General features: G+C 53.2%; 1 protein-coding gene across 2 annotated transcripts in view; it reads left to right on the plus strand.

Annotated features, from left to right (window-relative positions):
• The window catches only part of TBC1D22A (TBC1 domain family member 22A), a 326,492-nt gene that overhangs the window by 83,780 nt on the left and 217,087 nt on the right, over nt 1–25,625 (plus strand). For both annotated transcript variants that reach the window (XM_043562939.1, XM_043562938.1), the window contains exons 5-7: nt 5,691–5,761; nt 17,589–17,717; nt 20,866–20,928. In XM_043562939.1, the coding sequence (XP_043418874.1) occupies nt 5,691–5,761; nt 17,589–17,717; nt 20,866–20,928 (263 nt within the window). The remainder of the gene's footprint in view (nt 1–5,690; nt 5,762–17,588; nt 17,718–20,865; nt 20,929–25,625) is intronic.

Below are 25,625 nucleotides of genomic sequence, written 5' to 3' on the forward strand. Positions count from 1 at the left end.
CATGGCGTTTTTTTTGTTTTTTTTGTTTTTTTTGTTTTTTTTTAACCAAGGTAAACACGTATCTGTCGTATGATCCGGCAATTCCACTCCTTCATGTTTGCCTAATAGAGATGAAAACAGAGACCCGCAGAACACATGTCCACAAGAATGGTCATAGCCGTTTTTTCACAGTAGTGAAAGCTTGTGAATAAACCAGCTATCTATGAATATGGAAGCAAATTGTGGCATATTCATAGAGTCGGTTAGTATTTCTGCTGTTCTCGTAAAGAATAAACCACTGGTACGTGCAATATCATGACTCTGACATGAGCAGATGAAGCAGAACTCGAGCAAGTACCTCCTGTATGTACTATTTATGTGAATGTTAAGATCAGACAGAGATAATCTATGACCAGAAAGGAGCTAACTTGGAGTCGGGGCAAAGAATTATAGAAAAGGCTGCTAGAAATGTTCTGTATCTTGTTTTGGGGGGGCTACATTCATCCTTTTTTATTGCCTGTAAATTATATGTCAGTTAAAATATGGGACCCCACCTGCCCAAGAAAACCACGCCTAAAGGGGGTAGAGGAAAGACTTGGGCGTTCTTCTCTCCAGCACTTACCACCAGGCTATTGCAAGGCACTGCCTCAGGATGCGCAGGAGGCAGAATCGTGGCATCTGACCTGCAGGAACTCGTCAACCACTTCTGGGAGATGAGATAGATGCTCAGATACGGCACTGAAGGTGGGCCGTTAGCTGCCCTGGCTCCACTTGTTCCTGGCACTCACGGAAGAGGGAATTGGGTGTTCCTGGAGTTGAGAGGAAGGCTTCATAGGTCTGGCAGAGGTGGAGCTGGTCCTGGAAGGTTGGGTGGATTTTGAAAAGTCGGAGGTAAAGTTGGAGATGCCACGGGAACTTTGTAGCTTGGTAGGAACACAGTAGGGTACACCCTGAAAGGCACATCTTCCACTGTCCTTGAGCCATTCTCTGAAGCCCTCCCCCCGTGGCTGGCTATGCTTCCAGGCTCCTGTGTCCACTTACAGAAGCACTCAGGGTGTCTGCCCTCTGCTTTCTCTTGTTCTTTTTTTTTAAATATATTTTTAAGGTTTATTTATTTTGAGAGAGAGAGAGAGAGAGAGAGAGAGAGAGCGTGCGAATCTGAGAGCATGAGCAGGGGAGGGGCAGAGAGAAAGGGAGAGAGAATCCTAGGCAGGCTCTGCCCTGTCAGCACAGAGCCTGATGTGGGGCTTGATCTCATAAACCATGAGGTCATGACCTGAACTGAAACTAAGAGTTGGACGGACACTTAACCAACTGAGCCACCCAGGCTTCCCACTGTTGTTCCATCTCCACAGACTTACTCCATATCCACCCAGAAAGGCATCCATTCCTTTCCATGGCAGTATTGTAGTCCAGTGTGTGGATGTAACAGTGTTCTAATCATCTCCCTGTTGACGGACAGACACTCTGATTGTTTCTAGTTTTTGTTACGACAAGGCTCAAACGAGCACCCTGTGTGTAACCCCTTGCACATGTCCCCGTGGAACAGATTTCTTCAAGTGAGGTTGCTGCTCAAATGTTATATACCTTTAAAACGTGACCAATAGAAAGTTCTGTTCGTATGCACTCCGACCAAACTATAAGAGTGGCTATTCACCTACAGTCACATCAATACGGGTATGCTCATTTAATATTTTATTTAATTTGCGACAAATTTCTTGTTCTAATAATGTAGTTGTTTAATCACCATTGAGATTATGTGCCTATTTTTGTGTATGTACTAGCCACTTCTATTTCCTCTTCCATGAATTTTCCAGTTTTGTGTAGCTTGATCATTCTCTTGTATGTATTCTTTATGTATGAGTGATGTTAACTTTTTTGTATGGTACGTATGTATTTTTCAAGTCTGTCTTTTTTTTTTTTTTAACATTACAGTGTCTTTCATTGTGCAGCCATTTTAAACTTTTGTACTGTTAGTTTGTCAACCTTAATTATAGTTCTAGGATCTGTGTTTTGCTTGGAAGGCCTTTCTCCCATCTGGAAGTAGCACAATATTCCTCTATATTTTCTTGTATTTTTATCTTTCCTTCACATACATGTGCTCACATGCAGACACACATGCACACACTCCATTTAGGTCTAAGGATTTTTAATGTGTATTTATTTTTGAGAGAGACAAAGCATGAGCAGGGGAGGGTCAGAGAGAGTGGGAGACACAGATTGTGAAGCAGGCTCCAGGCTCTGAGCTGTCAGCATAGAGCCCGATGTGGGGCTCGAACCCACAAGCCATGAGATCATGACCTGAGCTGAAGTTGGACACTTAACCGACTGAGCCACCCAGGCGCCCCGGTCTAAGGATTTTTAATCATTTGGAATTTTTTTTTAATGTTTATTTATTTTTGAGAGAGAGAGAGAGCGAGAGAGAGATAGAGAGCAAACAGGGGAGGGGCAGAGAGAGGAGGACACAGAATCCAAAGCAGGCTCTAGGCTCTTAGCTGTCAGCACAGAGCCCGATGCGGGGCTCGAACTTACAAACCATGAGATCGTGACCTGAGCTGAATCGGACGCATAACCAGCTGAGTCACCCAGGTGTCCTTGGAAATGTTTTTGTGGTAAGACACATGGTCTGATTTCCTTTTCTGAAAATAAAGGCCATATTGTTTGGACACCATTGACTGATGGGCCCCTTGATCTGAAATGCTGTTGTAATCATAACTAAGTGCAGGTTTGATGTGAACCATTCATCGGTTCCATTGCTCTTCCCAGTGTCTTAAGAACTGTACCTCTCTTACCCATTTTCTTGTCTGTTAATACAAGTCCGTTCATGTTATTCTTTTTGGAAATCTTATTGGCTGCTGTTAAGCATTCGCTCTTTCAGATAAACTAGTCCCAGCGTATCAGGTTTTACAACACACACGGAATATCCCCCTGGGATTTTGTTGGCTTGCATTGAACTTAAAGAGTTTTTAAGTGGTGGTTGACAGCACTGTAATATTGAGGCAAGATCCAGCAGTGTGTTTGGTCCCTGCTCTCCTTCCCCTGTCCTCACCCGAGCCGCCGTCCCCTCTACACTGGGCTTCATAAGCAGCCCACCAAGTGTCCCCTTGTGAGCACTGGCCCCTCTGGTCTCTTCTTCACGCCGTGGCCACGGCTTTGCATTAGTTCTTTCCTGGACTGAGAATATTCCCCCTCCAGCCCCTCTTCCTTCAGTAATGTCTCCTCATCTGTGGGTCTTTCCTCAGTTGTCATCTTCAGGGAAACCTTCCTAACAAGGTAGAATTTCCCACCTGTCCTTTCGTCTCCCAGCCCTTACCTCTTGTTCTGAGCCCAGTTGGAATTTCACACCTGCTCTGTCCTTGGGGTGGAGGTGGGTCCTCTGAGCACAGGGCTTTGTGTGTTGTTCCCTGGCCCGGAGGAGGTGCTCATTAAATCCTTGTTAACGCCAGTGAGCTTGGTGTTTTCCTCCATTTCTTTAAGTAGAACCTCACAGTTTTCTTCATACGCTATTCTCCGTTTCTCGCGAAGCCTTATGCCTGCAATATTGTTTATTTTGTTGCTGATGGAGAAAAGCTGTTGATTTTAGAATGTTCTTGTATCTGCCCGTCTTGCTGAACTCAACCCTCATTCCTGCCTCTCTTTGCTGGCTTTATCCTCAGGCCGGTTGGGTGCCAGTTGGCTGTAGCCCCAGCCTCACATCTGACCCTAGCAGTCTTCAGAGGGAGCAAGAGAGGGTTGCCCCCAAAAGGTTTCTGAAGAGCCAGGAGGGGCTTTCTCCTCAGCTTAGCTCTGCGACAGCCAATCAGTTCCAACCTTGGGGTGCTGGGTTCAGCTTCCCTCAGGCTGACTCCCCTCATCACCAGGGCTGCGGGGTGGGGTGGGGGGTGCTGGTGGTCACTTTGCACATCTGGATCCCGCTAGAAAGGTGGAGGGGCAAACAGGCCCTGGGCGAGGGTCTACACTGGACGTCTACCGGAACGGTCCTGTGACTTTCCCATCAAGCCAGTTTAACACCTTTATAGGTGCGAGATTTCCCGACATGGAGCCGTTTTGTTCCTGGAGTCTTATTCCTGCGTGTACTGTCCTTTGAGTGTCTGGCTGTGTTTTGATCTGCGAAGATTTGTTTTGGACCTTTTGTCCATATTCATGAGTGAAATTTGTCTGTGTTTGCAGGAAGCCTTTCTAATAGGGGAAGTTAATAGAGTGGAAAGATTCTGGGCTGTGAAGGTCGCTTAGTTCCTGGGCCACTGTGGCCGAGTCCCCCAGCCTGCCCGCTCCTTGCCTACACGGTAGGGTCACAGCCCTGATTCACTCACTCAGGCTGTGGCGAGGAACAAACAGCGCCTTCGAAAGCTCCTCTTACACGCTAACGCTTACACAGACTCAGAACTCGGCCTCGTATGTCTGTTCAAGGCACCACTCTTGTGTTTCCTTCACGAGGAGACAGGTTCAGAGAACATGAGCAACGGAGATTTCTCTCGGCTTTCTTCATATAAACCATAATCAGAAAACCAGACTCGTGCAGGAGGAGAGGCCCTGGGAACATGACTGGTAAACATTACATTATTGGCGTTCAGATATTAGGTTCCTGCTTTTCATAATATCCTCAGGGTGCGGGGGGAGATTCGATACTTTCTGAGATTCTGCTGGAAAGCGCAAGTTATTGCTGGTACCGTCGCCCAATTATTCTGTACTTATTTTACTTAGACTTTAGTAATTGGAAAAAGATTAGATGTCAGGACTTTGTCTTTTGTTGATCATATTACCGAAGTCTCTTTAATCGTTTCTTTTATTCCGAGTATTAATCATGAGCTCCCAGCCGTTAGGAGAAGAGCCTAATGGTAGATTCGTAACTTAAAGGAGAGAACTAATTACTTCAGTTTCAGTGGGACTGACTGAGTGTTGATACACCTGCAAATTGAAATGTATTCTCTATCCATTCGGGGCACGTGGCTGAGACCTTGGGGAGACATAGAAGGTCACATGGAATTCAGGGGCTGATCTCCTCACCTGCCCGGCCCCCGCTGTGCCCTCTCCTGCCCTCCGGAGGCTCCGGACATGTCCTTGACCAGCCCTGCCTCTCTTTGGGTATTTGTGATGGCAACAGTGACTTGTACTAGTCTACTTGGAAGACTGCATTGTCCTTGATGTGTGCATAACGTGGCTTCACCCTTGACCGGTGCTGTATGAACACAGGCTTATCCCCGTGAAATAATTTCTTCCAAAAGCAGTCTTGAGCCAAGCACCTTCTGTTCTCCAGCAGTAAATGGTGGGAGTGAGACAGAAAGCGGGAAGGACGGGAGAGCTCAGAGGGTGGTTAAGTTGGGGACAGGTGTTGGTGGTAGGCGTACAGGGAGAGGGAGGGTGGGAGGGAAGGAGGGGGCGTGTGGACTCTGGACTCATTGCTCTAGGGAGGAAGGTGTGTGGTGCCTCACCTGTCCCGGCGTGACTGTGGGGACACTTGCGATGCATTTAGCAAACATGTACTCTGTAACTTAAATGCAAACAGGTGACACTTAGCTCCGCGGGAATAGAGGCAACTTTGCGTCTCTTGTATATTGAGAACAATCAGTATCTGAAATCTTTATCACTCAGGTTTGTTCTGATTTCGTTTATGGGGCCTCATACCCTGCCGTAACATTGATGGAATATGTTAAAGCCCCGTGGGGAGTTTGTGGACTGTTTGTAAACCCTGTTTGTCTCTTTGTCAACAGAGGAATTGCGGAAGTTGAGCTGGTCCGGAATCCCTAAGTCGGTTCGTCCGATTACCTGGAAGCTGCTGTCGGTAAGTCTTCCTGGGGCTGCCTGTCCTGGCGGCCGGGCTCCAGGCGTGGCCCGTCGGCCGCCCAGGCACGCGCCCTGCCTTTGTGGCAGTGATCCGGGCCTTTGTCTGAGCTAAGGTGACATTTTCCATCTTTTGCTTAATTTCAAGCTTGGTTTGACAAGGCTGGCAGAAAATGAGGAGAGGTAATTATTTATGACAGCTGTATTCTTTTTCTCTGATTTTATTATTCTGAAAATCTGTAATATTTTCAAACGTGTGATGTAGAAAGGATCGAGCATAGAAGACTGTTTCAGTTCTGAGGAATCCATCACAGCGAAATAGGTTTGACAAAGGTGGTGGGTTTTTTTTTTTTTTTTTTCTTTTTCTCTTTTTAAATGTTAGTGGGGATGTTAGGTGTAGTCTGCGTTTCTGTGATGCAGGCTGGGGTTCTGGTTCTAAACTGCCCATTGTGGAGACTCCTGGAGGAGGTCAGGTGGACGAGGTGGGGGTGGGGCGGCCACCAGAAGACTCCCGGTCCTTCACTCGGGTTAATATCGGAAGTGAGCTGGGCCCTGCTGAAAGCTTGGGAGTAGTTTATAGACAGCTTTCTTCTCTTTCCCTTTTTAAATTATTTTTGGAGTTAAATCAGTGGGGAACTCGAAGTGTTTACTCTAAATTGGGTCTGACTTTTCAGTATTTAAAAGACTCTTTCTTGCTAATGAGTCTTCATAAATTTGCAGCTTAGTACCTCGTAATCCTAAATGCAGATACAGCTCTCAACAGTGAATATTTATTGATTAAATATTCTCTTGCAATTAAAATTAGACCTGCTACAATTGCTCATGTTTTTGTTTGGTGTTTGTTATTTTAAGCATTTGTATCTACTTTTCCAAACGTCCTCCAAGATAGGTTGCAAGGTTTTGAGATTGAACTGTGGGAAGTTTTGATGAAAACACGTTTAAGACCTAATGGTACAATTTTGTATTTAAGGATGTGCTGCCTCTAGGTGGAAAGCCTTCATGAATGCTTCTGTCCCCTTCCTTTCCTTCGGTTCTCAGTCTGCTCGAGTCGTGGTTAGATACCCTGTGGTCGGAATGGGAGGGAGGGCGTAGGTGGGTAGAGTCTGTAAGCGGGAATGTCAGGAAAGCCAGGGAAGGAGCGTGTGGGCCTCCTCGGGCACGTGTACCGCGTAGCCGCTTAACTGATGACGGAGCCCCTTGCCTGGAGACAGAGGCGAATCAGATAGTGGCCCTGCCACTAGGAGGGGTTAGGGCTGGTCAGGGCTGCAGCACAGTCTGGGACCATGTGCTGCGGGGTGCACGGGGCTCAGGCGGTCAGGAGCGGAGTGAGCACCCAGGGATGGCTTCTCGTTCCCAGTCTCTGCAGGTGCTGTGAGGTGGGAAGCTGGGGACCGGGCAGGACAGAGATGAACTTGGCAGTTCTAGACCTCTTTGGGTTTGGGTTGATGGATGAGTTAAAAACAAGTGTGTGTGGGGGGGTGAGTGGGCAAAGCCGGTCCTTCCAAAGTTGGGGGGGCACCAAAAAAGGGAGGGCAGTCCCAGGATAGCGCAGACTCACCTGCGTGGCAGGCTAGGCTTCTTGTGGGAGCTTCTGGAACATCTTGAAGGGTGTGTCAGTGTCCTTGTGTGTGTGTGTGTGGGGGGGGGGTGGGTAGATACAGATGGGATTGGACAAGCAGGGGCCAAGGTGGGCGGGCTCCCCAGGAATGGCTGGGATTGGTGACGAGCAGGGACCAAGGTGGGTGGGCTCCCCAGGAATGGCTGGGATTGGGCGAGCAGGGGCCAAGGTGGGCGGGCTCCCCAGGAATGGCTGGGATTGGTGACGAGCAGGGGCCAAGGTGGGTGGGCTCCCCAGGAATGGCTGGGATTGGTGACGAGCAGGGGCCAAGGTGGGCGGGCTCCCCAGGAATGGCTGGGATTGGTGACGAGCAGGGGCCAAGGTGGGCGGGCTCCCAGGAGTGGCAGGGAGAAGGCTTGGATGGGGCAGGGAACCGGGGGCAGCCGGGGACCAGGAGTGGGTGACTCCTGAAGGATTTGAGTGAGGGGTGAGTCGGCTGTGTTTCTGGAATGGGAGAGTCAGGAGTCTCTCGAAAGGTCTGTTGGCTGGTTCCTTCATTGATTTGATCGTATTTACCGAGCACTTTGTGGCTCTGGCACTGTGTTGGAGCTGGGAGGTAAGGAGAGAAAAGGACCAAGTCCCTGTGCCTTATGGAGCCTGCGGAAAAGAAGGGGAGTCCCTGCCCTCCTCTGTCTCCCCCAGGGCATACCGGGGTTTTACCGCACGGGAAGGATCCTGTTCTCTCAGGAGTCTGGGCCCCCAGTGCTCTGCTCACCCTGTGTCTCAGCTTGCTTTACAGCACTTACTGAGTGCTTGCTGTGTGCCAGACGGTGCACACGCGAGAGATGCCCGCAGATGCGGTGGTCTCTGGGTGCAGGACCCAGGAGCTGGTGGGTCCGTATTGCGAGCAGAGCCTGGTTGGGAGGAAGGGTGTGCCGGGCTGCTCTGGGTGCTTGTTGGAAGGAAGAGGCGGACAGCCGGGTCAGGGAAAACCCCACGGGGGCAGGGATGGAGGCTTTGGGGGGCCTGTGGCCGCTGGAGCAGGAGCCAGTCGCTGCCATGGCACTGTACCTGTCACTCAGGGAGCGTGTGCTCACCTCGACTTCGCCGTGCGCTGGGCCAGGCAGGCGGTGATGTCATTCATTCGTCACGTGCCCGCACACGGTCCCTCTGGGGGTGAGGACGGGCTCTGGGAATCCAGGTTGAGGGGTGCTAGTCAGACATGGGTGTGGGTAGGTGGAAGGAGGCCAGCATCCTGGGGGCGTCGTCTCTTCGCCTCGAAGCGCTGACCCGGGAGCTGCCTCGTGGGCCTGTCCTTGTCTCCCAGTTACTCCCAAGCGCACATCATCGGTATGTTTCCTGTCCTGGGGGATTTGGGGAGCACAGCGCAGGATGCTGACCACTCACTTCTGACTCAGCAGGTGTTTCCCACGCGTCTGCCCTCAGCCAGCAGGCCCTTTGCAAGTGCTAGGTCACAGGAGCATCTTGGAAAATGGTGGGGAGAAAACCCAGCAGGCGCTTCCGGGCCATGGGGTACAGGGAAGTGTCGCCCCAGTTAAGACCACTTTTCAGTCTCTCTCTGAATCAGAGGCTTCAAATTCCACTCTTCTGGGCCCGCAAAGTGGATCAGAGCCTTGGGGTATACCCCGGTTTGCACCAGTTCCAGCCTTTCCCAGGCCAGGTGGTGGGGGTGGGGGGTGGCGGCTGGGACGTGGGGGCTTTGGGCTGCCCTCTTGACCTGCGCTTTTTCGTTCTGGGTGCACATTAGTGTGACCTGGGAGCTGGGGAAATATTGGTCTCTGGGTCTCGCAGGGTTGGAGACGGCTGCTCTAGGACAGGTGGGTGTCATGTGGGACAGGCACACAGGGACCGGCTGGGACCTGCACCCAAGAAGGCAACACGCCTGGGCCAACGTGCCTGGGCTTGACCAACAGCGTCCCGGAGGCCCGACTGGGGCCCAGGTGGGGTCCGGCTTGTTGCAGCCCTTTTGTTCCGGGACGCTGAACCCAGGATCGAGGAGAATCTGTCGTTTGTCTGGTGAACAAAGACAACCCAAGCTGTACTTGAATGTGAACCTACTTCAAGACCTGGGCGACGAATGACTTTTTTCCCCCAGGATGTTCGCGACTTGTCGTTACAAACCAGGATTTGTCCTGCTGGCTTGTTGAAGAGCACGATTCTTAACTGATGAGTAGAAAATGGTACTTTAACGAAGAAAGATGGGAAGCTTGGCTCCTGTCATTTGTGGAGGACTGGCATATACTCTGGTCTAGAAATACCAGGAAGCCACCATGGATGCTATTTAACATTTAAATTCCATGCAAGTGCGGCTGTGACTTTTTAAAAATTAGCGCTGTCAAAAATCATATTTTTTGGCTCATTTAAAAAAAAATAACTATTTCAGAAACATCAAACAGAAACTAATTAAACATTTAACATTTACGCTAATGAACAGGATGGTTAAAAACGAGAAGTGAGGGGTGCCTGGGTGGTTCCCTTGGTTAGCACTGACTTCAGGTTCAGGTCATGATCTCACGGTTCCTGAGTTCGAGCCCCACGTCGGGCTCTGTGCTGACAGCTTAGAGCCTGGAGCCTGCTTTGGATTCTGTGTCTCCCTCTCTCTCTGCCCCTCTCCTGCTTGTGCTCTGTTTCTCTCTGTCTCTCAAAAATAAATAAACATTTAAAAAAAAAACCCCAAAAAACCCAAGAAGTGAAATGCTGGTGTCATCTGGTCTCCTTGCAGTGTGTTGAGGTCGGTTTGCACGTGAACCTGGTGGGAGGGAGCGATTGGCTGTCTGTGTCACTGGGACGGTTCCGACATAAGTATATGCGTGTATTGCTTTACATTTATGATTAGTGTTTTTATGGCATGCTAATATGGCAATTAAGTTTTCTGTAGTTGTGTCATTTAAAATTCATTGCGTACTTGAACATATTTCGTTTGCATAATTTCTAGTCTGGCTTAATTATCGAGAGGCCTCAAGTTGCATATGTGTGTTTTCCTTTAGGAGTGAGTGTCAGGAGTGTGTGCGGGGCTTTTTATTGCCCGTGCTCCCATCGTGACACGCTTGCCTTTTGGAATTTCTCTTCCAGTAGTGAAGTTAGAATCTGGGGGTTGGGAGAATGCTCGAGTCCTCGTACACGGTCACGAAGAATCCTTCCGTGGCACCGCATGTGACTGCTGTGGGGCTGCCCACACCGTTCCCTGGCTTGTACCCCCTGTGGCCCCGCTGCCCTGGCCTGGCACACAGGGCCTGCCGCCCGGCCACCACGCACCTGCCCACGCTCCTCACCCGCCAGGGGCGGGGGCAGCCTGGATACAGTGCCCCCCGTGTGCCCTGTGCAGTCGTGTGACCATTCTCAGGGCGTTTGCTCTGTCCCTCCACACCGTTGTCTTCTCCACCACCAGTGCCAACCCCAGACCCACCCAGACCGAACCCAGAACTGTGTACTGGCCGATACTGTTTTTCATGAGGTCTCTCAGACGTCCTCCTCCCTGGGCGCCCAGGGCCGTGGCCGTCCCTGGGGAGTGGTGACGTCATTCATTCACTCAGCGAGCCTGCATGGGGAACCTGTGGTGCACCCCTCAGTGTTCTGGGCGTGGGGGGCCGGAGTCTCTGTGAGCACGGGTCAAGAACCCCCTGCGGGAGCTCGAGAGACAGAGTAAGCGACGTCTCTGTGTCTGAGCGTCTCTGAGAAGCTGAGTCTGGAAACACCTGGAGCCCGGGGAGGGAGGCTGAGGTCAGAGTGCTGACTCAGACGGGGCAGGGCAGGTCTCTGGGGGAAGCGCTGTCTGAAGAGAGGTTACCTGCCGTAGCGTGGTCGCAGCGCTGACCAGACAGCCGCTGGAGGGAGCTGAGCTCCAGCGACAAATTGAGGCAGCCGCAGCCACGTGTCTTGGGTCCGGTGGATACGGCCTCGGCAGGGGAGGTGCTAAGGGGAAAGGTTTTGGGGACTCAGGCCCTGGAGAGTAGACTGGAGGAGGCGAGAGGCCAGCCTTGCTTCCCCAGGTCAGGGGCTGCTCCACGTCTGCGGCCTCTGTCTCAGCTGCCCAGCCCCTCCTGAGCCCTGGTGTGGAGGTGGGGGGGTCTTGGGCCCAGGGAACAGGGTGCAGAGAGAGGCCACAGGGGCTGATGGCAGCGCAGGGAGGGTGACCGCCTCTGTGCAGGGGCACGATTCCCGGGTGTGCCGGTGGGAAGGTTGAACTTGCCTTCCCGTGGGTTCCTGGGGCGGGCACGAGTGCAGGGCTGCGTTCGGCATCTCTGCTTCCCGGAGCTGAGCCCAGGGTCCGAGGGTCCGGGACACAGGCAGAGCCCAGGTGTGTGTGTGTGTGTGTGTGTGTGTGTGTACGTGTGTAGATGACCCCACGGGGTGGGGACCTGTTCCTGAGTTTGTGCGAAGTGAGCCCGGATTCCCCGAGAAGGGCAGCCTCAGGTAAGGGCCTCTCGGGCCTGGCTTTGGCTGCAGTCCGTGCTCAGGCCCTGTAACTCGGCTACGGTGACCATTCTTGAGCCTTTACTCTTCCGTCAGTGACAACACCGCCAGCCCACCCGCCAGGCAGGATTCAAGGCAGTGGTCCGGGCAGCTCCGCGCCTGGTGAGCAGTTGGGCTTTTTCTTACTCAGCTGTGGCCGTGGCCTCCTGGGGATAGGAATTGTTCTTCCTGCCAGGTGATGGCCATGGGGACTGAAGTCACAGTGAGGTCAGGTGGGTGCGGTCGCTCCTGGTGCTCGCCAGGAGGATGGTCTCTGACATGATGAAGCAGTGCCCTTCCTCAGGTCTGGCCATTTCCCCTGGGGTGGGAGGCCCCCTGGCAGGGACAGGGCTGGGTCCCCGACAGGGAGAGCGCCCCGTGCCGCGTGGTGTCGGCAGAAGAGGTCTGACTGTGGAGGCGCCCGGGGCGGGCGGTTTCTCACGCAGGACCTGCGGCAGGGGTGCTCCGGGCACGCCTGGCACTCCTGTGTGTGCCTGGGTTATCGTTGCCGTCGCCGCTCCGAGTGTGTGAACCTATCTGCCTTTAGAACAGGAGCATCTCTCGTCTGGCCAGAAAGTAGAGGCACGCACGTGGGAGCATAGACACCGATGCTCAGCGGTAGAAGCTCCCACCGTCGGGGTTCCCTGTGTTGTCAGTGGGACTCTCTGGCGAACCTGCCCCTTCCCGACCTGTTGGAGTTCAGGCAGGTGCCCCTCGTCGTGCTGCTGAAGGGCGGGGGCTGGGCTCCCAGACCGGAAACTGCCGCCCTCCCTGGTGGGTTGCTTGGGAAGAAGCATCAGGAGCTTTCAGTATGCCCGGTGTGGCCTTGGACGAACAGCTTGCTTGTGGGGATTTTGCCTCAGGAAGAAGTCAGACGTGGCTCAGAATACCAGACAAGGGAAAAGATTGTCACCCTGTTCGGAACGAGGAAGGTCGAGCATAAACACGTGCAAACACAAATACATGTGGCGGAAGGCCTTCGGGTTGGCAGACTTTCTGGAAGAGGCTGGGTAGCGGTGTTGCAGGATAGACTTCAGTGCCTGGTGACCGCTCAGCTCTGCCGATGTAGAACACCAGCAGCCCCACGTGGTTCGGACCCCAGGACAGCGGTTCCCAGCGTGCTGTCCTGTGCCGGCCCCGCCGGAGGCCACTACTTAACGACGTTGGGAACACGGTCGTGATTTCAAAGTGCAATGTGTTAGCATGGCAGGTTGGATGAAGGACATTTTCTTACAAAGGGCATGAGAAGGACTAATCATAAAAGATTAATAAATGGGGCCACATTAAAGCTAGGAACTTGTCTTCATCAAAAGACATCATTAGTGGGAAGAAAAGGCAAAGCACGGGGAGGAGGAGTAGAGACTTACGGAGGACTCCCCCGCGGAGAGTGTGATATGCCTGCAGACGAATACGACCCAGTAGAAAACCGGGCTGTGCTCGTCCACGCGTCTCCCGGGTGTGGACGCAGAACAGCTCCGTCAGTCTTCTGGGAAATGCAGAGCGAAGCTACCTTCTTTTTGTCTTTTTAAAGTTTATTTATTTTAAGAGAGAGAGTGAGCGCACATGTGCGTGAGTATCAGAGGGGCAGAGAGAGAGGGAGACAGTCCCAACCAGGCTCCGCTCAGCACAGAGCCCGACTTGGGGCTCGAACCCATGAGCCTCTAGATCACGAACTCGGCCGAAGGTAAGAGCTGGACGATTAACTGACCGAGCCACCCAGGTGCCCCAAAGCTGCCTTCTGACAGAGACCGCTGCAGGCCCATCGGGATGGCTGAAAAGAAAATGTTTGTCAACACCAAGTGCTGGCAAGGATGTAGAACTTGCCATGTACCTCCAGCGGGAGTGTAATCACTCCGGAAAATTCTGCAGCAGAACTTGTGAAAGGTGGGCATGGCCAGTGGTTCGCCTCCTCGGTAACTATCTAACAGAATGCACGTCATGGGCCGTGAAGGGCAGGAAGGAGAATGTTGAGAACACAGAGTGGGCGCAGTCCACATGTCTGCTGACGGTAGCACGGAATTTGTACGCGGGAACACACAACAGTGAAAGCTATTCTTAACATGTTCCAAACATGAGTGAGCTTTTCACATGTAATGTTGAGTTTGAGCGGCCAGACAGAAAAGATGATTCCATTTGTAGAAGGTTCAGAAATAGGCAACATTTGCCCGGTGTTAGAAGTTAGGGACTTATTAGCTCCAGGGAGGAGGTGAAGGACAGTGGTTAGGAGGCTCCCAGGGGCCTCGAGCCAGGTGTGGTTATGATAATTCCTCCCACTGTTTGGATGGTGCTCGCGTGTTATATTCCAGTATGCGTTTATGGACATGAGGCTTAACGGTGTGACCCGGTGTGCGAAAGCAAATGTGTGCAGGAGTGTCATTGAGAATCGATGCTCCTAGAAATGCCTTGGGGAAGCAAAGGGGACGGATGTGCTCGCACAACTGAGAAGACGTGGTTGGATTCAGGCCGACCTCATCAAGGCCAGTGACTCTCTGAGCTCAGCTCTGCAAGGTCAGCTCTTTGTGACGGACCCACAGCCTGTGGTTCTCCCGCATGGCCACAGGGCAGCTGCCACAGCTCCAGTCTCTGCACATTCTCCCCGATTCACAGGAAGAAGCAAAGAAAAGCCGTGGGTTTGCCTTCTGTGCCTTCATTGGGTCCCCTCTCTGCCTCTGAGCCTGTCAGCCCCTGTGGCCAGTGGGGTGGCCCATCAGGAACACTCCTGAAGGAAGGGGTTGAGAACAGGGATGTGTGGTTCCTGGAGGATCTTCAGGGCTCTGTGGAAACAAGGGAGGTATAGATGTTCAGCAGCAAACACAGGTCTGCTGCAGATGTGAGAGCATCTTAAAGGCGGAAAATACCACGTGGGATTTATTTGTTCACTTGCTCATACATGAATTCACTTAATGAAAATTTGGCTGCCATGTGGCTGGCGCGGTGAGGGGCTGGCTCTGTGGGGGTCTCGTGCCAGGAGCAGCTGGAGCCCTGAGGGACCAGCCTGGCCTCGGGTTGGGTCAGGCGTCCTGAAGTACCGTCGAAGAGACGCTGGAGGGATGAGCAGGAGGTAGCCAGGTAAAGCTTCAGAACATCCAGGGAAGAGACCAGGAGGAAATCTTTCCTATGTAGGACAGAAGAAGCACTAAATATAAAAGAAACACTTTATAAGTTGGATTTCATGGAAATTTAAAACTTAGGCTGTTTGAGACAAAGAGGCAGGGCCCAGATTAGGAGAATATAATCTTAATGTGTATTCACTTCTAGAAGACAGAACCATAAAACTCACTAGGAAGATAACCTGGTTTAAGAAATGGGCAAAAGATTTGAACAGACACTTCACCAGAGGAGAGAAGCAGTGGCAGCTGGGTACGTGGGAAGATGTTGAACATTGTTAGTCATCGGGGATGTGCGATTAAAGCCACTCAGTAGAATGGCTGATATTTATTTTTTTAAGATTTCATTTATTTATTTATTTACTTATTTATTTTAATGTTTATTTATTTTGAGACAGAGAGAGACAGAGCATGACTGGGGGAGGGGTAGCAAGAGAGGGAGACACAGAATCCGAAGCAGGCTCCTGGCTCCGAGCTGTCAGCACAGAGCCCGACGTGGGGCTCGAACCCACGAACCATGAGATCATGACCTGAGCTGAAGTCGGACGCTTAACCGACTGAGCCACCCAGGCACCCCGATTTTATTTTTTTTTAAAGTAATCTCTATACTGAGTGTGAAGCTTGAACTTGCAACCCTGAGATCAAGAGTCACATGCTCTGACTGAGCCAGCCAGGCTCCCCAGAATGCTAATATTTAAAGATGGACAATACAGGGTGCCTGGGTGGGTCAGTCAGTTAAGCATCTGACCTTGGCTCGGGTCACGATCTTGTGGTTCATGGGTTCAGGCCCCACATCCGGCTCTGCTGACAGCACAGAGCCTGGAACCTGCTTTGGATTCTGTCTCCCTCTCTCTCTGCCCCTCTCCTGCTTGTGCTCTGTTTCTCTCTGTCTCTCAAAAATAAATAAACATTAAAAAAATTAAAAAAAGAGAGGCACCTGGGTGGCTCAGTCGGTTAAGCGTCCGACCTCGGCTCAGGTCATGATCTCACCATTCGTGGGTTTGAGCCCCGCGTTGGGCTCTGTGCTGACAGCTTGGACCCTGCTTCGGATTCTGTGTCTCCCTCTCTCTCTGCCTCTCCCCCACTTGGGTTCTGTCTCTGTCTCTCTCAAAAATGAATAACCATTAAAAAATTAAAAAAGAAAAGACGGGCAATACTATCACGGAGGGAGGGTATGGAGCATTTGAAATTCTTATCCTCTGTTAGCTGGAGTGTGAAACCACATCATTTCTTGTGAAAGGTCTGGCCGTTTGTTAGGAAACGAAACATGTACATGCGCAGGGAGCCAATACTCCACTCCTAGGTGTTTAACCATGAGAGAGGAAAGCTTGTAGCCATGAAAACCTTGTACAAGAATAGTAGCAACAAGCTTTATTCATAGTAGCCCCGAACTAGAAACACCCTGGACGCTCAGCAGGAAGTGAGTGGCCGGCAGGCCGCGGGGCCTCCGTGGGGTGAAGTGAGCCGAGGGATGGGCTGCCGGTTCCCTTGTCAGTTTGGAAAAATCACAAAGACGCCAGGCCGAGCGGAAACAAAGCGTGGGTCCCTGAATGATTCCATTTGCGTGACGTTCTAGGCCAGGCCTGGGCGGTCCGCGAGGAGTTGTGCGGCTCCCTGGGCTCTCCTGGTTGAGAGGGGGATGAGCACAGGGGAAGGTTTTGGGGAGACAGATTCTCCACATCTTCACGGGGGCCGTAGTGACGCAGCTGTGTACCCTTGTCAGATGTCATGGAAGGGTTTACTTGAAAGAGGCACATTTCATCTTATATGTGACATGTCGGTAATGTTGACTTAAAAAGCAGAAGCAAAGAGGGGCGCCTGGGCGGCTGTCGGTTAAGTGTCAGACTCTTGATTTCGGCTCAGGTCCTGACCTTATGGTTCGTGGGTTCAAGCCCTGCGTCGGGCTCTGCGCTGACGGTCTGGAGCCTGCTTGGGATTCTCTCCCAAGCCCTCTCCCTCCGTCTCTGCCCCTCCCCTGCTTGGGCTCCCTCTCCCTCTCCCTCTCAAAACAAAAAAATAAACCAAAAGTTAAAGAAAGTAGAAGCAACAAAATAAAAAGCCCGTACAACACCAATAGTCTGGCCCTGGAGACTGGGCTCTTCGTGACCACCCTGAGCCGCCTGGGTCCTTCTGGGTTTGAGTTCACTTTATGTCCTGGGATTGCGGCTGCCAGTCGCCCACGAGTCTTTGGAGAGAGGAGGAAATCTGCATGAGCGACGATCTCTCCAGATGTGCGTACGTGTGTGTGTGTGTGCGCACACACATGCACATGCCTGTGTGTACGTTGTATGTAAGCATGAGCACACACGAGCACCCGCATGTACTCTGGTCAGAAGACCGTGCAGACTTCCGAGTTCTCTGAGGCACACGAGCCGTTTAGAACCAGGGGTTCATCTCAGTCCTGTTCTCGAAGAGCACGGAGTTCAAGCCTGGCTCCCGTCTGACGCCCACTCCTGTGGCCACCGGTCAAGTTTGGCGGGCGCGGTGGAGGCTGTGAGCGCCTGAGCCCGAGCCGCCCGTCCGGTGCCTCGGAGGCCGCCTCCCTGATGTGCTTCGTGTCCGTTTCCCCTTACCGTCCTCGTCCCCCCTGTTTGGGAGCGCCACACCCAGTTAAGACCCTTTGGATTTCACACTTTGTGAGTCGGCATTAACCGTACCTACTTTTTGTTCTTGTTCTTTCTCTCACCCAGGGTTACCTTCCTGCCAACGTGGAGCGAAGACCAGCCACGCTCCAGAGAAAGCAGAAAGAATACTTTGCGTTCATCGAGCACTATTACGACTCCCGGCACGACGACGCTCACCAGGACACCTACAGGCAGGTGGGCGCCTGTCCCTCGCTCCACGTCCCGTGAGGGGCCCTGGCCTGGTGAAGGTTTGCGGGAGGGGCTGTTTGCTCTGGTGTGTTCCTAACCGGGCCATGGATTTGTGTTTGCTGATGAATGAACAAGTGAAGGTGTGCTCCTGCTGGTAGTGCTTTGCTCATCTCCGGTTCCTTCTATAAAAGTGACGAGGATGTTTTTTTTTTTTTTTTTTTTTTAATTTTTTTTTTTAACGTTTATTTATTTTTGAGACAGAGAGAGACAGAACATGAATGGGGGCAGGGCAGAGAGAGAGGGAGACACAGACTCTGAAGCAGGCTCCAGGCTCAGAGCCGTCAGCCCAGAGCCCGACGCGGGGCTCGAACTCAACGGACCGTGAGATTGTGACCTGAGCCGAAGTCGGACGCCCAACCGACTGAGCCACTCAGGAGCCCCACGAGGATGTTTTTAATTGGAGTTGCAGAGCGGATGCCCGAGGTCCCCTGTTGGTGGCCTGACACGTGCCTCGGGAGCCGCCCGGCCTTTCTTGTGTCAGAGAGCTGCTCTTGGGCCCGTAGGACCCGGACAGGCATGTCGCTGGACCGATCAGAGGAGGAGAGTCTCCGTGGGCTTTGTGGGCCCTGACTCTCTGGGGCTCGGAGGGGTTGGGTGTGGGTAGACGAGAGCTGACTGGGCAGCTGGACTGGGGGGGTGCAGTTCATCTCCAGCAAAACGTGTAGCCAGTGAATCATTTCTGCTCCCTCGTTGAACACAAAATGGTGTAATTATGGCTTTTCAAACAGTTGACAGTGTGTACGAGGGGAAGAATCCTTACTTTTGACTTATAGTTCACAGCGCCTTCAGAATTTGCTGTTAGAAAAGCTCGTTGAGGACTTTGTCATTCCTACTGTCTTTGTAATGAGTGAAATGCAGAATGGTTTGTGCTGCATTCATTCATTCGTTCACTCATTTTTACGCTGTGTTTAAACAAAAAGGTAGTTCTTAACTGATAGCTCTGCTTCCTGTTTCTTCAGTCAGCTTCTGACTTTCCCGAGACACGTTCGTACTGAATGTTTCCTTTTGGAAACTCTCCTTCTGGGTGAAGGAGCCTTGCCGAATTTTTCTGCCTCAGATATGGGCTCTCCACATCTCTTTGTCACCTTGGTGTAGATCTTTACAAAGGTCCCGAGACAGGCCTTCCCTCTGATTGGTGACCAACAGTTCTTCAAGGGAAATGGATTCTGAGAAGATCTTCCTCATGGAGGGGAAACGGTAGAGCTTGGGGGGGGCGATCGCCATGCGAGAGAGCAAGGACCCGGGAGAGGCCCTTCTGGGGCGGGGCCCTTGCCTCTGGCTCCTTGGTGCTCCAGGGCGCAAGGCGCTGCTTGCCTGGCACCCTGAGAAATGGATTTAAGATAGATTGCACTTGGATTTGGTTGGGGCGATAGTAGCTTACCTGGTTTCTCTTTCCACTTCACTAATTCTAGGGAATGGGTCCACTTGGTATTGTTTTGGATGTGTTTTTGATGCATTTTTATTCGAGGAAAAGACTTCCAAAGGATGACACCTAGCATCTATCTGTGAGATTTACCAAACCGTATTCTGTTACGAATTTCTTGAGGGAGAGTTAATTAAATACAGGTCGCATGTGTTTTTATTCAGTTACGATGATAGGTAATAAAAAGCTTCCGTGTTGTTGTGAATTCCCCAGATGTTTCTGCGATAACGTCGCGGAGAAAACCGTAATCCGCGGCAGTGATGTCGGCTCGCTTTGCCGCCAAGCAGGCCCGCCTCGCGTGTCCAGCCCCTTCCTGTTGGCACGGACGGCAGGTGTAGGTACGGTGCCCACTGGCCCGCCCACGGGAGCCGTGTTCTGAGGGTGGCCCTTGAGGGCACCCTGGGGCAGGGGACACGGTCGGACTAGAGTCGTCTGGCCCCCGGTCTGGACTGCGCCCCTCCCTCTCGGCACTGCCGCCTGTGGGCCCACGCTTCTTCCATTCCTCCCCGCGTTGCTCAGGCGGCGTGGGGCTGATGGTTTCCTCCGGGCCGGCTCCTGCCCTCTCCCGCTTTCCTGCCCGCTGTCCTTCAGCGCTGCCCCGAACACCGAGTCCACTGGCCCCCGGGCCCCTCCTGGTCCTCTCCCCGGGCGGGTGCTGCCGATGGGATGCTGGCGCCCGGGTTGTCGCCGAGGGAAGGGCTCCAGGCAGGGACCCATCAGTGGGGAAGCAGCCGCCACGCCTCGCATCAGCGCGGTTGATGGCCCCCACCTCGGGTGGTCTTCACCAGGGAAGCCTCTGGGGGATGCGGCAGGCACCTTCTAGACAAGGATGCTGGGCCCCGGGCCTCAGTCATGGTGCCCAGGCTGTCGTGCCCGTGAGGCAGAGTGAGGATGCTGTCCTGTTCCCGTGGATAGTGGAGTCCTTGTGGGCACATACTGATGGGAACGAACCTGAACATTGGCTCCTTCTCGGCATTACAATGTGCACGTCTTCCTTCGGCCTCTGTGGCCTTCTCCTGGGTGACTGGGGACGGTGACGGTATTGGCCAGGGGCGGACGTGCCCGTGGGACGTTGGGAGCCAGCCCGTGGCGCCAGCTCAAGCCCCGAACGTTCTTACTCGCTGCTGCTTGGACCTGCGGGTGTCGTCGTCTGCCGTGTCGGGGGCTTCATTAGGGCTCTCGGGTCAGGCGGCGCGCAAGCAGGGATCGGCCGATGCTGGCAGAGGTTTTTAAGTGCTTCCTTTGAAAAGTGCCCCGGGTCCCCACGGACTCTGTGAAGTGGAGAAAAACGTGGCCTGGGCGCCAAGAAGAAGCTGTCACGGCCGAAAACGCGTACGCTGTTGATGTACCTGAATTGCTCCCGTGTCCGAGGCCGGGAATCAATGTTTACTAATTGCTATGGATTCTGTTACTAAATAGCTGGGGGCCTGCTCTCTTCCTGATCGGGCAGCAAGTGTTTGCGCGGGGAGCGTCGGCAAGCCCTCGTGCCGGGCCCGTGCGGCTACAACCTGCCCCCTCGAGCACTCGGCCACGGAGGGAGTCTGTACTTTCAGGGCGGAAGCGGGTTAGGGTCCCGGGTCAGCTCATCGCCGTTGAGCACTGCTCTTCTCGTCACACTTACGCCGACATTTGTCACCTTTGAAAATAACACCTCTCTCCCTGCATCCGCAGATCCACATAGACATCCCTCGAATGAGTCCGGAGGCGTTAATACTTCAACCCAAAGTGACGGAGGTAAGAGCCAGGATCGCAAGTTCCTGTGGACGGTGTCTCCCTGGGTCGGGGCGGTGGGTGCCCACGGAACTAGCGACGTGGTTTGTGCGGTTGGGGTGCTTTACCCACAGCACGTGCGGGGTGGCTCTCAGAACGTAATCACGGACAGGAGTCGCTGTTCTGTGGGTGGCGTTGACGCGTACGGAAGACACAGGTAGGCGTGCGTGGAGTGCACGTGTGTGTCCTTCCCCACCTGAGGGGGGAGCCCCACTCATGTCGGACCCGTGGCGTTGGAGCCGCCCACGGTGCCTACCCTGCTCTTGAAGGGCCCCCTGACTTTGTGATCCCGTGACCTCAGCACGTGTCCCGTGGCCTTCTCTCTGCAACTCGTGTTTTTCTTCCACATCATTTGCTAACATTCAGCTCATCTGTGCGTCCTCTTGGGTGATCGTCTGTCAGTCAAATATTGCACACTTTCTGTGGCTTTTTCCTGTCGCCGGACGTCTGGGTCGTGTCTGACGTGTTGCGATCAGGCCCTTCTCTGGGGCGTTGAGAAGATGTAGACCGGTTGTGCTGGGGTGGGGGTGGGGGTGAGCCCGGGAGCCTGTCAGGCTGGTGTCAGTGTGCTCCCGGGGGAGCTGCCCTCCTCAGACGCTCGCCTGCGGGGTGTTCGAGTCCCGCACTCCGTGTCCATGCTCCTCATCCACGGCCCACATCCACGGTCAACGTCCACGCTCCTTGTCATTCTAACTCTTGTCCACACTCCTCGTCCACGCCCCACGTCCACGTTCCGTGTCCCCCTCACTCTCATCCACGCCTTCTGACCACGCCCCTCGTCCTCCTCATTCCTGTCCCGCCAGCGGGCCTTCTCCTCCTGGTCGTCATCTCCACGTCTCTCCTTACTGGTGGCCGTGATCTCTTCCTGTGTTAATGTTTCCGTGGTCCCTTTTCGGGGGGGTGCTGTTCTCTGTCTTTTGCCCATTTTTCTTGTGGGCGGTTGATCTAGTTTTTTACTGGCTGCCGATCCTAATGTGGTAGGGATTCTAGATCTTTGTCAGCTTGCACGTCACACCTGTCCTCTCCCATCCCGTGGCTGCTTCTCACTTCCTTCTGGGTGGCGTTGACGACCGGAAGTTCTTCGTTTCAGTGTGGCCGAACTTCTCGGCCCCTTCATTTCTGGTTGGCACCGCTGTGCCTTTCTTGAGAGATCTGCACGTACCTTGTGTAGTCAGTCCGCTCCCATAGGTTCATCTGAAGCTTTGCTCATTTGTCCTTCACACTCCCGTTTTTCCTTCGTCTGTACTCACCGGCTGCTTACGAGGTGAGGTCGCCCTCCAGTGAGCCCTCCCCTGAAGTGACCCGTCAGGCCCGGCCTCACGTGTGGCCTCCAGCTTGTCTCCCCGTGTTTGCAGCGTCCCTTCTGGTGTGCGTCCTCCTCACGCCCGCACACGTGCGTCTTTGTTCTCTGTCTTGTCCTGGAATTCAAGGGGTCTTCCCTCGACACCCACCTGCCGGCGAGTTCAGCCTCGTACCGAGTCCCACGGCTGCCGGGGCCCTGGTGCCCTTGGTCCTCTCCAGGCCTCAGGCCTGTGCGCTCCCACCCGACTCTCACAGTCAGACTCCTGGGATTGCCTGTCCCGTTTTTGTCTCACTGTCTGTCTGATTCGTGGCTGGGCTTGCGCGGAATCTGTAGGTCAGATGGGGGGAGTTGACGTCTTCACGGAATCCTCTTTGTTGTCATGAATATGCACCGTCTCCATTTTTAGGCCATTTGTGATGCCTTTCAGCCTACTTGTGAAATTTGTCCCGGGAAAGGTCTTGTATGTGTTTTATTAGATTTATTCTTAGTTATCACGGTTTTTTGTTATTCTTGTAAATGGTGTCTCTTTAAAGTGGAATGTTTTTTACTTACGGTTTGAAACACTTGTTTGCGTCTTGAGTGCTCCGGCAAACGCACTTTTAAACTCTCCTGTCTCTTATATGCTTAGTAAGTTTGTTGAACAAAAATCCCGGATTATGAAAGCAGAAGTGCCTGTAGATTATAGCACACAAAAGGAGAGAATTAGTTTCCCACAGAAGCAGGCATCTTGAGGCGGTTGTTTCTGATTGTCCTTCTCAATGGTTGTGCTTAACCGTGTCTGCAAAACGAGGGACAACATATCGTGACCTCTTTTTTACTTATTTTTTTTAATGGAAAACAGAGTCTGCCACAGATCTTCGGTTTACCGTCATTTTTATATTTTTCCTACCACTTGACACGTCGCTCGTAGAGTAGAGCTCTCAGGGTCGTGGCGGCTCGGCTCAGAGGGGTCTGCCGCAGACAGCAGGCGGCCTGGCGGGACGGGGGTGCGTTCCTGTCTCCCGCACGGGCTCCCCCCGGCGGTGAGGTGGCTTTGCCGCTGTGCTTGGCGTCACCCCCCGTGGCCCCGGCTGCCGCTGTAGCTTCCCTGCACCGCGTTTCCCTTCCACGTGCAGGAGTGAGGAGGGCGCGCCCCTCCCCTTGCCGCTCTTCCCTAGAAGGTGCTCCCAGTACCTGTGCTTCGGTCCCGCGGGCCGGAACTTAGTCACGTGGTTGTACTTGACCGTCTGGAACCGGGACAGCGTGACTCGGATTTTAGCTGGTTCGTGTGCCTCGCTGACGTCTGGGCCTTCTGACCGCCCAGAAGAAGGGTTTCGGCACATCCCCCATCTACCCACGCTTTCCTGTCCCTTCAGTAGGGGATGCGCAGTCCGCTCGGTTCGCCATCCGCCCCCCCCCCCCCCCCCCCCCCCAACTGTCCGCTTCCTCCCGTGGGCTTTGTTGAGGTCTGGTGGCCAGACAGTAAAATGTACCCATTGTAAGTGTGCATTTAGATTGGTTTTGACACCTGTGCTTGGGACTATGACAGCCACTTGAATCACGATGGAACACTTCCATCACCCTGAAAAGTGGGCTCGCTTCCTTTGCCGTCAGCCTCCTGTCCCCACCCCTGCCCGTGTAAGTCCTGATCTGCTTTCTGTGTCTCTGGAGCTTTGCCTTTTAAGAATTGCATGCAAACGGAATCCCACAAATTCCAGGCTTTCGTGAGCGCCTTCTCTTAGTGCTTAGACGCTTGTCCACGTTGTCGCACTGCTGCTGGGTAGGACGCTGTTGTTGGACGTTTCCTGGCATGGTGACCCGTTTGTCGGTTGATGGACACCTGGGCTCTTTCCAAGCGTGGGTCTTCACAAAAAAAAAAATGTGCCACAAACCTTTGTGTGGAGATCTAGTGAAGGCCCCTGCTCGCCCCTCTGCGGCGAGGACCTAGGAGCAGGGTGCTTGTGTGGTGTAAGTGGGTGTCTGTCCACTTCATTAGAGACCGCCAAATGATTCTCCAAGGTGGCCGTACCGGTCGGCGTGCCCACCAGCGGTGCGTGGGAGGTCTCGTGCTGTATCCTTAGCGGTACTTGGTATCGGCAGGCTTTTTAATGTCAGCCGTTTTCTGGCGGGTGTGTGATGGTATCTTGCGGGCTTATAACTTGCCTTTCCCTGGTGACTGATGTTGTGCGTCGTTACGTGTGCTGGTTTGCCACACGCGGGTCTTTGATGGAGGGTCCGTTCCGTTTGTTGCTCGCCGTTGAATTGCTTTTAGAATCTTCAGCCTGCCTGTTCTCTGGACTAGCTCGGCCCGGAAATCCCTGTTTTATGGGAGCTCAGCTAGATTCAGGGGCCTCGGGCTCGCCTACCTGCCGAGAGGGAGGTCTGGAAGTGAGCGGAGTGGATGGAGTCAGGCTGGATGGCCGTCACCCGGCAGTTCTCGACCAGAGAGCAGAGGCGCAGCCTCAGTCAGGGGGTCACCGCCCCCCGCCCGTCCCTACGGTGGAGCGGGCCCCAGGGGACAGCAGACCTCCGCGGTGTCTGTTTCGGCCGAGCTCTGGTGCGAGAGCTGCACGTGCCGCAGAGCCAGCTGCTCCGAACAGCTTACCGGATCCCCATCTCTCCCTCGCCCGTGACCCCTGAGGGTCTGGGTCCCTCTGGGCCTTCAGACCTTACCTGGGAGGTTGCCTCATCAGACGCGCCATATGCCTGCAACGCTCTCCTGCCCCGTTCACGCCTGGTGTGTTCGGCCTGACTGCTTGTTCGTGACGCCACTCGCTCACCCTGTTTGTCGGCTCCCGGAGAGCAGGGCTGGGGCCCTCGCGGTGTCGGTGCCCAGAGCATCTCCTGGAACCTCATGGGAGTCAGAAGATTTTGTCGAAATTGGTAATTACTGTTTTTATCCGATGTCATTGTTTGAAAGTAAAATTCGTAAGTTTTTGGCTGCTTGTTTTTTTGGTCTCCTGTCCGGTGTTGAGCTCACTCAATCTACTACATGAAAACACACAAGTTCTGACCTGTGGGCCCGGGGCTACCATGGAGGGTGCAGTGAGTTTATTAGGGGAATGATATTCAAATATCCCTACTGGGCCTTTTCTACTGATAAGTGTATCGTCTACCAAGTGACTTTTCCTTCGTGGTTATTATATTATCTGCCCTCTGGTTATCTGCTTCTTAGAGCAATGTCACAAATTAGGGAAATAAGATGCTTTTTCCAGTTGGCCACGGAGAAGCGATGTCTCGTTACATTTAAACAGACGCGGAGGATAATGAAACACGCAGGCTTTTAAAACCACATTATTTACGTGCAATTCTTAGAATTAGCGTGACGAGCTTTCCATGGCCCTGAAGGATGGGCATTTTCTAGGCGGCAAATAGCAGC

Source organism: Prionailurus bengalensis, chromosome B4, assembly GCF_016509475.1.
Source record: "Prionailurus bengalensis isolate Pbe53 chromosome B4, Fcat_Pben_1.1_paternal_pri, whole genome shotgun sequence".
NCBI classification, from domain to species: domain Eukaryota; kingdom Metazoa; phylum Chordata; class Mammalia; order Carnivora; family Felidae; genus Prionailurus; species Prionailurus bengalensis.